The following is an 11,818-nucleotide window of genomic DNA, read 5'->3' as shown; positions in this document are numbered from 1 at the left end:
GGCTGCATCCAGCAGGGAGATTGTTGGAGGTGGCCTAGTTAATATCATAAATGCATCGCTAAGGGAGGGTAGGGTGCCTCCTTGTTTGAAGGAGGCAATGGTTAGATCACTTCTTAAGAAGCCTTCTTTGGACCGCTTAGTGATGGATAGTTATAGGCCAGTCTCCAATCTCCCTTGGTTGGGCAAGGTGATTGAGAGGGTGGTGGCCAACCAGCTCCAGGCAGTTTTGGAGAAAACTGATTATCTAGACCCATTTCAAACTGGCTTTAGAGCTGGCTATGGGGTTGAGACAGCCTTGGTTGGCCTGATGGATGACCTTTACCAGGGAATCAACAGAGGGAGTGTGACCCTGCTGGTTCTTCTTGATCTCTCGGCAGCGTTCAATACCATTGACCATGGTATCCTTCTGGACCGCCTGTGGGAGTTGGGGATAGGGGGCACTGCTTTGCAGTGGTTCCACTCCTATCTCTCAGCTAGATTCCAGATGGTGGAGCTTGGTGACAGTTGCTTCTCAAAACAGGAGCTGTTATGTGGTGTCCCTCAGGGCTCCATTTTGTCACCAATGCTTTTTAATATCTACATGAAACCGCTGGGTGAGGTCATCAGGAGATTTGGTGCTGGGTGTTATCAGTATGCTGATGACACCCAAATCTACTTCTCCTTTTCATCTTCATCACCCGGAAATGGCATTCATTCCCTAAATGCCTGCCTACAGGCAGTAATGGGCTGGATGAGGGATAACAAATTGAAGCTGAATCCAAGCAAGATGCAGGTGCTCATTGTTGGGGCTCAGAATTTGAGGGATGAGTTAGAGCTTCCTGTACTGGATAGGGTTGCACTCCCCCGGAAGGAGCAGGTACACAGCTCCGGAGTACTCCTGGACCCAGGCCTCACCCTGGTATTTCAGGTGGAGGCCATGGCCAGGAGTGCGTTCTATCAGCTTGGGCTGTTTTGACAGCTGCGTCCATTCCTTGAAGAAGATGACCTCAAAACAGTGGTGCATCAGCTGGTAACCTCCAGGCTTGACTATTGCAATGCACTCTACATGGCCTTTGTACGTACACAGGCCTTTGTACGTAGTTTGGAAAGTTCAGTTAGTTCAAAATGCAGCAGCCAGATTGGTCTCTGGGGCAACCCAGAGAGCCCATATTATGCCTGTTTTGAAACACTTGCACTGGCTGCTGATATGTTTCCGGGCAAAATACAAAGTGCTAGTTATTAACTTTAAGGCCCTGAACGGCTTAGGTCTGAGTTATCTTAGAGAGCACCTTCTTCTGCACGTCTTCACCACACGTTAAGGTCATCTGAGGAGGTCTTTCTTCAGTTACCACCAGCACATCTGGTGGCATTTCAGAGGCGGGACTTCTCTGTAGCTGCTCCTGTGCTGTGGAATGCACTCCCGCCAGAAATCCATAATCTGAGTTCATTATTGGCCTTCAGGAGAGCCCTTAAAACTTATCTGTTTGGCCTGGCCTTCTAGGGTTTTAAAACTGTTTTTAAACTGTAAAGGTTTGGCCTGGCCTTCTAGGGTTTTTAAACTGTTTTTAAACTGTAAAGGTTTGACCTGGTTTTTTAGGGTTTTAAAAACTGCTTTAAATGTTTTAATAATGGTTTTATGTTGTTTTTATAGTTTCTGATTTTAAAGTTAATTGATTTTAGTTTTATTTTAATGTAAACCGCCATGAGCCATTTTTGGTAGGGTGGTACAGAAATCAAACAAACAAACAAACAAATAAATTTCATATTCCTTTGAATATCACCTGGGACATTTCAGAGGAAGAGAGAATTTCTTTTATGAGCTATTCATTTTGCAGTGACAAAACCAGAATTAGATCCCTAATTAGGGGCACCACTCGGGAACTGTTCCAGCAGTTCTACAACTGTCACCAGCTGTTCCTGAGATGTATTCCTGGGAGCATCTGGTACGGATGCACCTTAAGAAGCAATAAGCGCAGTTGGAAAGACAGAGAGATTCTCCTGGAAGATGATTAACTAGAACTATTATCATTGACTACGTAAGCAAGCAAACTTCACTAAACTTTGTGAAGAGTCAAAAGGCGGCTCATTTCAGCTGCACTGTCCGATAATGACTCTGATATCTAACCCTTTGAAACTGTGTCCTATGGGGCTGTAACTCAGCAGGAGAGCATGTGCTTTAGATGCAGAAGGTCACAAGTTCAATCCAAGGCATCTCCAGGTAATGCTGGCAAAGACTCATGACCGAAACCTTGGAGAAGCTCCTGCCAGGCAGAGTAGACAATACTGAGCCAGATGAGCCAATGGTCTGACTTGTTGTAAGGCAACTTCCTATTTGACAATAGGAAATGGGCAGCCACAAAGGCTTTCTTAGAGCAAAGAGCCTGGAGATAACAAAGGGATGCAATGCAGTATGCAAAGTCTCCACCCCCACCCCTGCCTCATTCTGCCATGTGCATAAATCTCATGGTCTCTTGATTTACTAAAGCTCAACTTCCATCCCTCCCTGCAAAATTCTAATTTTCTTCCTCCTTTTCTATTCTTTCAGGATTATACTCGGGTGGTGAGTCCTATCATCGATGTGATAAGCCTAGACAATTTTGCCTACTTAGCAGCATCAGCAGATTTGAGGGGAGGTGGGTAAGGCGAATAAACACATTCTGAAGAAAGGTCAATCTTTCTTTTCTTAGAACAGCTCTAACATGACTGGATCCTTTTGAACCCTGGTGTCAAACATGCCCAAAGACCTATAGTTTCACCAGCTGTTGTCCTCATTCTTGTTGTTTGTATATGTATGACTGCAGGAATCTCCAGAGCTGAGATCATGGATCATGTAGCCTAGGGATGTGAACTCTGGGGAGGGAAATGAAAAAATTAGTATTAAAAGCCCCCCCCCCCATTTCTCTCTCTCAAGGCTACGGGCATAAAAATTGGAAATTTTGAAATGTTTAAAAAGAATTCCTATGAAATATTTTCTCTCATAAAATGACACAGGAAATGCTTTACAAGGCATGGTTTTAAGATATTTTTCTCACTTCCTGTCCATTGCTCTCTCAAAACTCTATATATCACCTATAAATAACAACTACGTAATATGTTTTATGTAAGACAATAAAAAATATTAGACGCTAGGCACATTGGGGTAGGAGGCCTTATTCCTGGTTTTCATGGTTGTGTGAATTCCCCAAAATCCTTCTAAACCAAGTTGTTCAAAGCAGAGTAGCCCAGCTTTTGTGCCTTGCTCTTAACTCAAGTAGGAGGAGGAAAGAGCTTGCTTACCTTGCTTTTCTGCTCATGTGGCTCATTTGCCTTTTCTGGCAGCCATAGAAAACTATCAGGTCTGGAAAGCTACAGGGGCTGCCATCATGGATATGCCACTCTGCAAAGTACACTCTGTGATCCAGTGGATGCACCTGCTTCAGCAGGGCTAGGCCTGCCTCCTGCTCCTTTGTGGCCAATCAGATGGCAGCTACTGTTGTAATTAGATTTTTTAGTCTCATTACATGAGCAGTACTAGCAGTACAAAGCATGCTGGGAAGGCCTGCAAGGCCTTTGGAGTACCTTCTATGCATCTAGCTCCCGATTTCGGTAATGGACTCCTTGCCTGGCTCACTCATGTGTTCCTTGAGTTTGCTGACCCAAGCAGAATCATCTATTGATACCAGGGTATAAGCTCTCTGACCTCCAACCCACCCCCATATGGTTGTGTGAAAGGCCCTAATTACTATTCTAATTTTGTATAATATAGAGTTATATAGAACTCTCAGATCTTGGACACATATTGACTCTCACAGGATATACTGCATTCTTTACTAAAAAAATCACACAGACCTAGGTCCTTCCTCGGGCCCTTCTTTGTTTGTGAACTGTTACCTGCTTTCCTCTAGTCTGCCTTCCTCTTTGTTGTGGAGAGTAGTGGATATACTATCCTCTTGATTTGGCCCCTGCTCATCTTGGAGATAGTCTCTCACCTCAAAGAAGTGCTGCAACACCATGAGGCGCTTCACATGATTACTGTGAAGCGCCTCGATGAGGTCTGCAGGGAGTCATGGGTTTCCTAGAGCCCACAACTACTGGCTCTGTCACGGAGACAGTGGGGGCTGCAGGGATCGGGGCCGCATGCCCCCCAGAAGTCCCAGGATGCCCTGTGCGAGTGCACGGTGCATTCTGGGGGGACCCCCAAGCTGGGGAGGCTGCTTACAGCCTCCTGTTCGGAGGTCTACTCGTGTGTCACCTTGCGTCGCAGCAGCACACGAACAATAAAATGAGGTTAACGGAGCACTCACTCTGTTAACCTCATTTAAGGGGAGGGTGAATTAGGTAGGCTAGCCTCCTGGGAACCACCGGGCTTGCCCGTGAACCCAGTGGCTCCCACGATCAATAGAAAGTGGGCTATTTCTCTAGGCTCCTTTAGCCCACTTTCTACCGATCGTGGGAATAGTTTCCATGTTCCACACTCCTACAGGGAAAAAAGCAGCCTATTGTCCTGCCTCCTTGTGTGGAGAAAATTATAAGGAAGTCAAAAGGGGCAGATGTGGCAAGAAGCTCATTGTGGGTAGCAGAGCCTCAGGAGAACTTGAGTCTCTTAAATTGGGTAGTTTGGAATCTGCTTCCTTCTGGTCCCACCCCCTCCCACTTTGACACCAATATCCGTAGAAAGAAGTACATACACTGCATCTTATATGTTGTTTTCTAGCACTACATATATTTGTAATTATTGTTTAGTATATCTATGACATTAAAACAAATAAATGCCTTAGTTTGATTTTTTTAAAGGGAAATCTTATGTGCTAAACTGTAAATGGTTCATTTTGTGTCCTTAAAACAGTAAAGTAAATGTAAATATGATACAAAAATAATATTGTATGTATTTCAGTTTTCCTCAAAATTTCCATTTTTTTCTGAAAAACCTGAAAAGTGATTCCCCCATGGCTTCAACATCTCCAGAAATTTTACATCTTTGTAATACAGTTTATATAGAATCCAAAGAATCCAGCCTTTTCTTTTTAAACAAACAAAACACATGTACATACACACACATTAAATAAGTACATTTCTATCCTTTATGGGTGTGGAGGAAAACTTGAAAGTGCATTTGCAAGTCCTGTAAAAATAAAGAACAGCAAGGATCTGGGAAGGGGGCTGGAAATCTTTACTTAGGTACCAGTTCCTTCCTGGCTCCTATTCTTGTTCGCTAGCCTTACAGCCCTAACCCAATCCTAATTTCTTATAGTTTTCTGTCATTCCAAATGCATTTCCTTTTTACACCCTGAAGCATCAGAGCTATGGGTGTGTCCACAAACTGCAGTTCGAGCACATGCCGAGATCTGGGCCCCCAGAGGCTTTAAGGAAGAGGGGGACAGCTTGCAGCTTCCTGCCGGGGCAGTGCACGTCCCAAGAAGCCCTGCACTGTATCAGTATGCATATGGTGTCCACGCATGCATGGGTGCCATTTGCGTGGTCAGCATGGTGTTGCTGACGATGCAAATGGTGCCTGCATGTGGCATGTGTGTGCTGATGCCATGCGGAGCTTCTTGGGAGGTGTGCTGCTGCCCCAGCAGGAGGCTGCATGGGGCGGCAGAGAGCAGGTAAGGACCTGCTCTCCTCTTTCTTAAAGCCCCTGGGGCCCAGATCTCGGCATGTGCTTGAAGCACAGTTCAAACCATGGTTTGTGCAGATCCCTTATAATAATAAACACTTATATCTGGCTCTTCCTCCAAGGAGCCCAGAGCGGTGTACTACATACTTGAGTTTCTCTTTCACAACAACCCTGTGAAGTAGGCTAGGCTGAGAGAGAAGTGACTGGCCCAGAGTCACCCAGCTAGTATTATGGCTGAATGGGGATTTGAACTCGGGTCTCCCCGGTCCTAGTCCAGCACTCTAACCACTACACCAGCTGGCATTAGCCACGCTGGCTAATGCAGAGAGCAATCCTGGTATGGTGCATCCTATGTCTCTTCCACATGGTCTTGCATTTCAGATGTGACCAGAGTGGCTTGGGATGTGATCACATGGAAGTGGCATCTTTGCCACTCAAGTAATTTCAGATTTTGCCTTTTGCCTTCTCTTAGCGATGGCAAATTAGCAACTACTCTTCTGGAATAAGTTGCTGATCAGGTTTGGTTAAAACATAGCTTTCAAATTCCTCCGTGCAACAGAGTCGACATCAGATTTCTCCCTCTCTCCCCTTTCGTTTCTGACTGTTGCTTGGACATGGCACCTAAATGCAGGAAGTCCAGTTCTACTTTCTGCACTCAGAGGATTTCTATGCATTACCTATCTGTTTCCAATCATTGGAGCCCTCCTATACTGTTATGATTTCCTTTTCCTTTTTGCAAGTGTGTGCCTCAAGTTCCCCTTCCTTGCCATTCTGTTTAAGAAAAAGATCGTACTTGGATACAATTCCTGCAATCTGCTTCCTTCCCTCAGGATCTACCCAGTTTGCAAAAATTGTGAATCGGGCATCATTTCATGTGATGCGCATGGGGGAAAGTCAATTACAGCAAACAGAGAGATTTTGTTCCCGGAAATACATGTCATCCCACTGAGAGTGCTGATTAACGTCTCATAACTTTGGCAGCCAATGAGGCATAGGACAGTCTGAGTAGAAGGCTGGAGCACTAATTATTGTATTTCACTCTGGGAACACACATTGGGAGACTTGGAATGTAATTGAGCACAGATAAATATTGCTAAGGAACACGGTGCATCTTTAGGGATATCTCAAGGACTAGCTGCATGCTTAGATGCTGCAATTATACAGAAGGTTCTTGCAGAATCACTATCACGTAACTATTGCTAAGCTGTCTATGTTAATATATTCAAAGCTCTGTTTCCAACATAACCTGTCAGCAATGCGTTACTCAGTCTTTAATTTAGCCAGGTACTCTTGTTACTGGTTTTCTTGTGTATTTTAGAAACTGCAACCATATCCTCTTATTCTTCCCTGTCCCATGCTTTAGGGTTTGACTGGAGCCTTCATTTTAAATGGGAGCAGATCCCCATTGAGCAAAAGCTCTCTCGGACAGACCCTACCCAGTCCATAAGGTAAACGTGTGTGTGTGTGCGCGCGCGCGCCATTTTCTCTTTGAATACAATTTTTAGACTTCATCATTGATGTTACCATTGGAAATGTTCAGAGGTCATATGTGCCTCATTTAAAAGCTACAGTTAATCAATACCTATTGTTCCCTGAAGAGTTTTAATATTCCTGACAAGTACTTGCAACTCAATCTGTTTCCTTGAGTGGTCTGCACTACTCTAGTATGCAATGCATACTTTATTGGTTTTTCAGACAGTAATGAATATGTGCTGCCATCACCTTTGTGAGGTAGGGGAAATGTCATTGTCCTCATTTTAGAAATTGTTACCATTGTCTAGTGGGAATAACTGACTTTTCCAAGCTGGTGTGTGAGCTGCAACTGGAATAAGGTCGATGCCAGGCATCCCCAAACTGCGGCCCTCCAGATGTTGCTGAACTACAACTTCCAGCAACCCTAGACACAATTTTTTGTGGTTGGGTATGCTGGAAGTTGTAGTTCAGCAACATCTGGAGGGCTGCAGTTTGGGGATGCCTGGTCTATGCCATGGCCCTGACCTCGAGGGACAGTCAGGACTCAAGAGGGAGAGGAACTGGTCAGATCCTCTTCACCAATACCAGCTACCAACATGCAGGACCCAGGCTCTGACAGCAAGAATGAACAAGGCAGCAAGATCCTGGGAACCTGAACCCAGAGCCTCAGAGACAATCCCTTTGTGAGCTATGCTGGCAACATTAAGGGCATGTAGAATAGATGAGAAATGTCACAGATGGAAAGGTTACTTCCGTACAGTACTCGACCTAAGCTTGAAAACCTTGCACTAGGGAGTGAGAGTAATAAGTTGTCTCCCGGAGTACATTATCTCCTAAGTAATTTTTCTAAGGAGGCCCTTACCTTGGTGTGGTAATATAAAGCAGGGGCTGATGGCCATGAAAAAAAAAAACAAAAAAACCTCTGTGATAAAGCAGATAAAAGTTTTTAAAACCAGAATCTGTGATAAGCCTGTGAAAATGCTGCCTGGAATGCCTTGTATGAAGCACAAAGGCAGGATATAAATTATATGGATGGATGGATGGATGGATGGATGGATGGATGGAGATGGTCAGAGTCCCTCTGGTGAATTATTTCCTGACAGTAGAAAGGGGAGACCCCAAGGTCCATAGACAAGGGCCTCACCAGATCCCAGTGTCATTGTTGAGTCTTCCACTTCTCAGGGGGAAATTTCTATGTCAAATCGACCTTGAAGGGCTTGTCAGACACCATGGATGATGCTACAGACAGATGCAGTGATCCAAGAAGCTTTATTCTTAAGGACAGGGTTAAGGCAACAGGAGTTAAGCTCACTCTGGCAAGTCCACACCAGCCTGAGTTCATTGCACCATGACTCAAGATTCCCCAGTATTCCTTGTTGTTTCCCTGTCTTAGCAGGACAATCTGTTGCTGTTCAGGTCCAACAAGACTGTGCTCCTCAACCCCTTTGCCAACAGGTAGCCCATGTCTTCTCCTTTTTCCTCCAGTGTCTAGGGCCCCAGTTGTCCAAACACCAGTCTGGAGGTGGGGACGGGGGGGTGCCTCTGTTGATCACTGTCCACTGGTTTCAGGTGTGGAGAAAACTAGGGCTGTGTAATCCATTCAGGTCCCTCCTTCTATGCAGGCTCTTGCTTGCAGTTAGATCAGTGTCCCTGAGGTGTCTCCCTAGCAACTATCTATCTATCTATCTATCTATCTATCTATCTATCTATCTATCTATCTATCTATCTATCTATCGAATGTATATACCGCCTAGTATAAAAATCTCCAGGCGATGTACAGAATTAAAAACAATAAACATAGCACATTTAAAATTCATTAAAAAGATAAAATCATAATAGATAAAAACACATTGATAACACATTAAACATTTTAAGATATGACTTTATGATTTCATATTATCTAATTCAGCTACACAACTGGTGGCTTTACCTATGTTACTGGTTCTTGCCAATTCCTTCAAATCCACCTGGGACATAGCCTCATCCTCAGCTTCAACATTGAAGCATCTTGAAATTTTTTATAAGGTGCAAGAGGGAGACTGCCCTTTTCTCTTCAAGCATCCTCCTCCAAACTCACGTCTTAAACTGTGCCTCAACTTGCAAATCTGGTAGAAAAGATTCTGCCCCAGTAGAAAAGGAAGAAAGAAAACTAGACTCTGTGGAGTGCAGGTTCTATTCGGCATCCTGCTTCTCCATCAAGATCGCTAATTACATGGCCTGTGTGGCAAAATATCATTACTACATATGGGAAAGTTTTAAAGACCTCAAGGACACTCCTGAAACTCTGAAATCTAAGTTTAAAGACATACTTTCCTTCCAAGTCAGCAGATATAACCCACCAACATCTGAGCACAGCAAAAAATCTGACTGAAACAGAATCACATTCACTAGTGGGAGCCATATCTCTTCAACACCATGCTTGATTACGATCTACAAATCATCACTCAGACATGAAAGAAGAAATAGAAAACCACTCATTTGACAGACGGCCTTTTCCGCTCCCAAACTGGTGATACCATGGAAAAGATTAAAAGATCAACATGCATGCCTCTTTCTCTACACCACAGACTTATTCTCATTGGTTCAGAAAGTATGGGAAACAAAAGTTCCAATACAACAAGTCAGACCGCAAGGAGTACAGAAGTCCCTTCCAGTACATTCCTGGATGTTCCTGTGGCCAAAAACAGAGACAACAACAAAGGTCCAAGAACCAGGACCAATCAAAACAGCACCTTTGACCCCCACTTACCCCCAATTACTCATTTCTACAGACTCTTCTTCCACCAGATTCACCCCTTTCTTTCTGGCTTGGCGTCACATCACATCTGATCAAAGTTCAAAATAAGGGATTCTATTCCAGGTGCTTTCAAGTCCCCAAAGGAGATGGGGCCTCCATCCAATCCTAGACTTAAGTTAAACAAATTCATCCATCCAAAGAAATTCCAACTGGTCACTTTACACGCCACCCTCCCTCTGCTAGCAGAAGTATGGCTGGTGACTGTGGACTTGAAAGACGCTTCTTTCACATAGGAATTCACCCCAAACACAGAAAGTTTCTGCACTTCACTTGGGACAACTAGCCTACCTATATACTGTTCTTCCTGCTGGTTTCTCCACCGCTCCCCATGTTTTCACAATGTTCAGGAGTGCTGTCATTGCCAATCTGAGAACACAAAGTGTCCCCATTTTCCATGTAGCTGGACAACTGGCTAGTAACTTCCACAACAAAAGACTCTTTAACTTTCCATGTCCAGTACAGTTTGACACTCCTGCAAGACCTTGGTATCCACATCAACTGGGGGGAAAATCCATCCTCCAACCTCAAAAAATGCATGTCCTACATTGGAGGCCTCTTTGATGTGAACTTGAAAAGAGCTTGTCTCCTAGAGGAAAGGCAACTCTTAATTGTAAACTTGATCAATGCTTTCAGGACCAGTCCAAGTCAGAGAGCAAAAACTATACAAAGACTCTTAGGTTTGATGGTGTCTTTTACACCCCCAATGAAATACACCAGGCTATGACTAAGGTGATTTCAAATGTGGTTTCTGTTGGCATTCAAACCAAATGTGGACAGTCAGCACTTGTGGCTGATCATCCCTTAACCAGTATTACAGTCTCTTCAATGGTGGACTTGAAGGGAGAATCTCTCTGAGGGCATTTCTTTCCAGCCCCCATCTCCTACTGTCACAGTAATGACCAATGCCTCTCTCAAAGGTTGGGGGGCTCACTGCCTGAATCTACATGCTCAAGGCCTGTGGAATTCCTAACAGAACACTCCATATGAACTTCCTGGAACTCATCGCAGTCTTCCTAACTCTAAAGTCTTTTCTATCTATGATACGAAACCGCACAATTCAAGTGTTACTAGACAATACCCTGCAATTGCCTATATCAGTTGACAAGGCGGGACAGTTTCCAGGTCCCTTTGCAATTTGGTGATTCAGCTTTGGGATTGGAGCATTCAGTACAAGTCTTTTCTATAGCTCTCTACATACGACAATGACGACAACAACAACAAATATTTATACACATAAAGGGAACTGACAACTCTCTTGCCGATGCCTTGAGCAGGAAAACAAATCATTTTCAACAACATGAAAGGGAAGTCAACCAATTTATTCTCTAGTCCAACAACAGGGGACCCCCCTGATAGACCTCTTTGCAATTGCAACCAACAAGAAGTGCAAGCGATACTGCTCAAAAGTGGACCTATGGAAAAGGTCTCTCAGGGATGCCTTCCAAATGCTATGGAAGGACTGCTATTTTTACCTGTTTCCCTCTTTCCCGCTATTAACCAGAATCTTGAGCAAAACTTTACAAAAGAAAATGAAATGCATCATTTTCACCCTGTGGTGGCCAAAGCAACCATGATTCCCTCTTCTGCTTCAGCTCTCCAAGGAGACCCAGTACCACCTCCCTCAGCGCCGAAATCTCTTGTCTTAGGCTAATGGCCATGTCTTCCACCACAATCTCCAAACCTTGAATCTGACAGTGTGGAAATTACATTACTAGGCAACATTTTACTAAACAAAATAAAAGCACCCACTAGGGGTAATTCCTCTCACAAATGGAAAAGATTAGCCCAGGACACACACAAAACAAAAACTTTGACCCTTTCCAGGCCTCCACAAGTCAAGTCTTGCTTTATTTTACTTCCCTGAAATAGTTAGGAGTTTCTGACTCTTCTATTAAAGTCCACATGGTGGCTCTTTCAGCTACTCAGCTGGGTTGGGACACTAAAAGTGACTGTTGCTGGTGTCTATCATGTTT

At 44.1% G+C, this 11,818-nt stretch overlaps 1 protein-coding gene across 2 annotated transcripts in view; it reads left to right on the top strand.

The window, feature by feature from the left end:
• GALNT16 (polypeptide N-acetylgalactosaminyltransferase 16) overlaps window positions 1-11,818 on the top strand; it is a 245,242-nt gene that overhangs the window by 196,317 nt on the left and 37,107 nt on the right. For both annotated transcript variants that reach the window (XM_053272781.1, XM_053272790.1), the window contains exons 7-8: window positions 2,525-2,612; window positions 6,939-7,023. In XM_053272781.1, the coding sequence (XP_053128756.1) occupies window positions 2,525-2,612; window positions 6,939-7,023 (173 nt within the window). The remainder of the gene's footprint in view (window positions 1-2,524; window positions 2,613-6,938; window positions 7,024-11,818) is intronic.

Source organism: Hemicordylus capensis, chromosome 1 (assembly GCF_027244095.1).
Source record: "Hemicordylus capensis ecotype Gifberg chromosome 1, rHemCap1.1.pri, whole genome shotgun sequence".
Taxonomy (NCBI): Eukaryota; Metazoa; Chordata; class Lepidosauria; order Squamata; family Cordylidae; genus Hemicordylus; species Hemicordylus capensis.
This window is presented reverse-complemented; position numbering and strand designations above follow the sequence as displayed.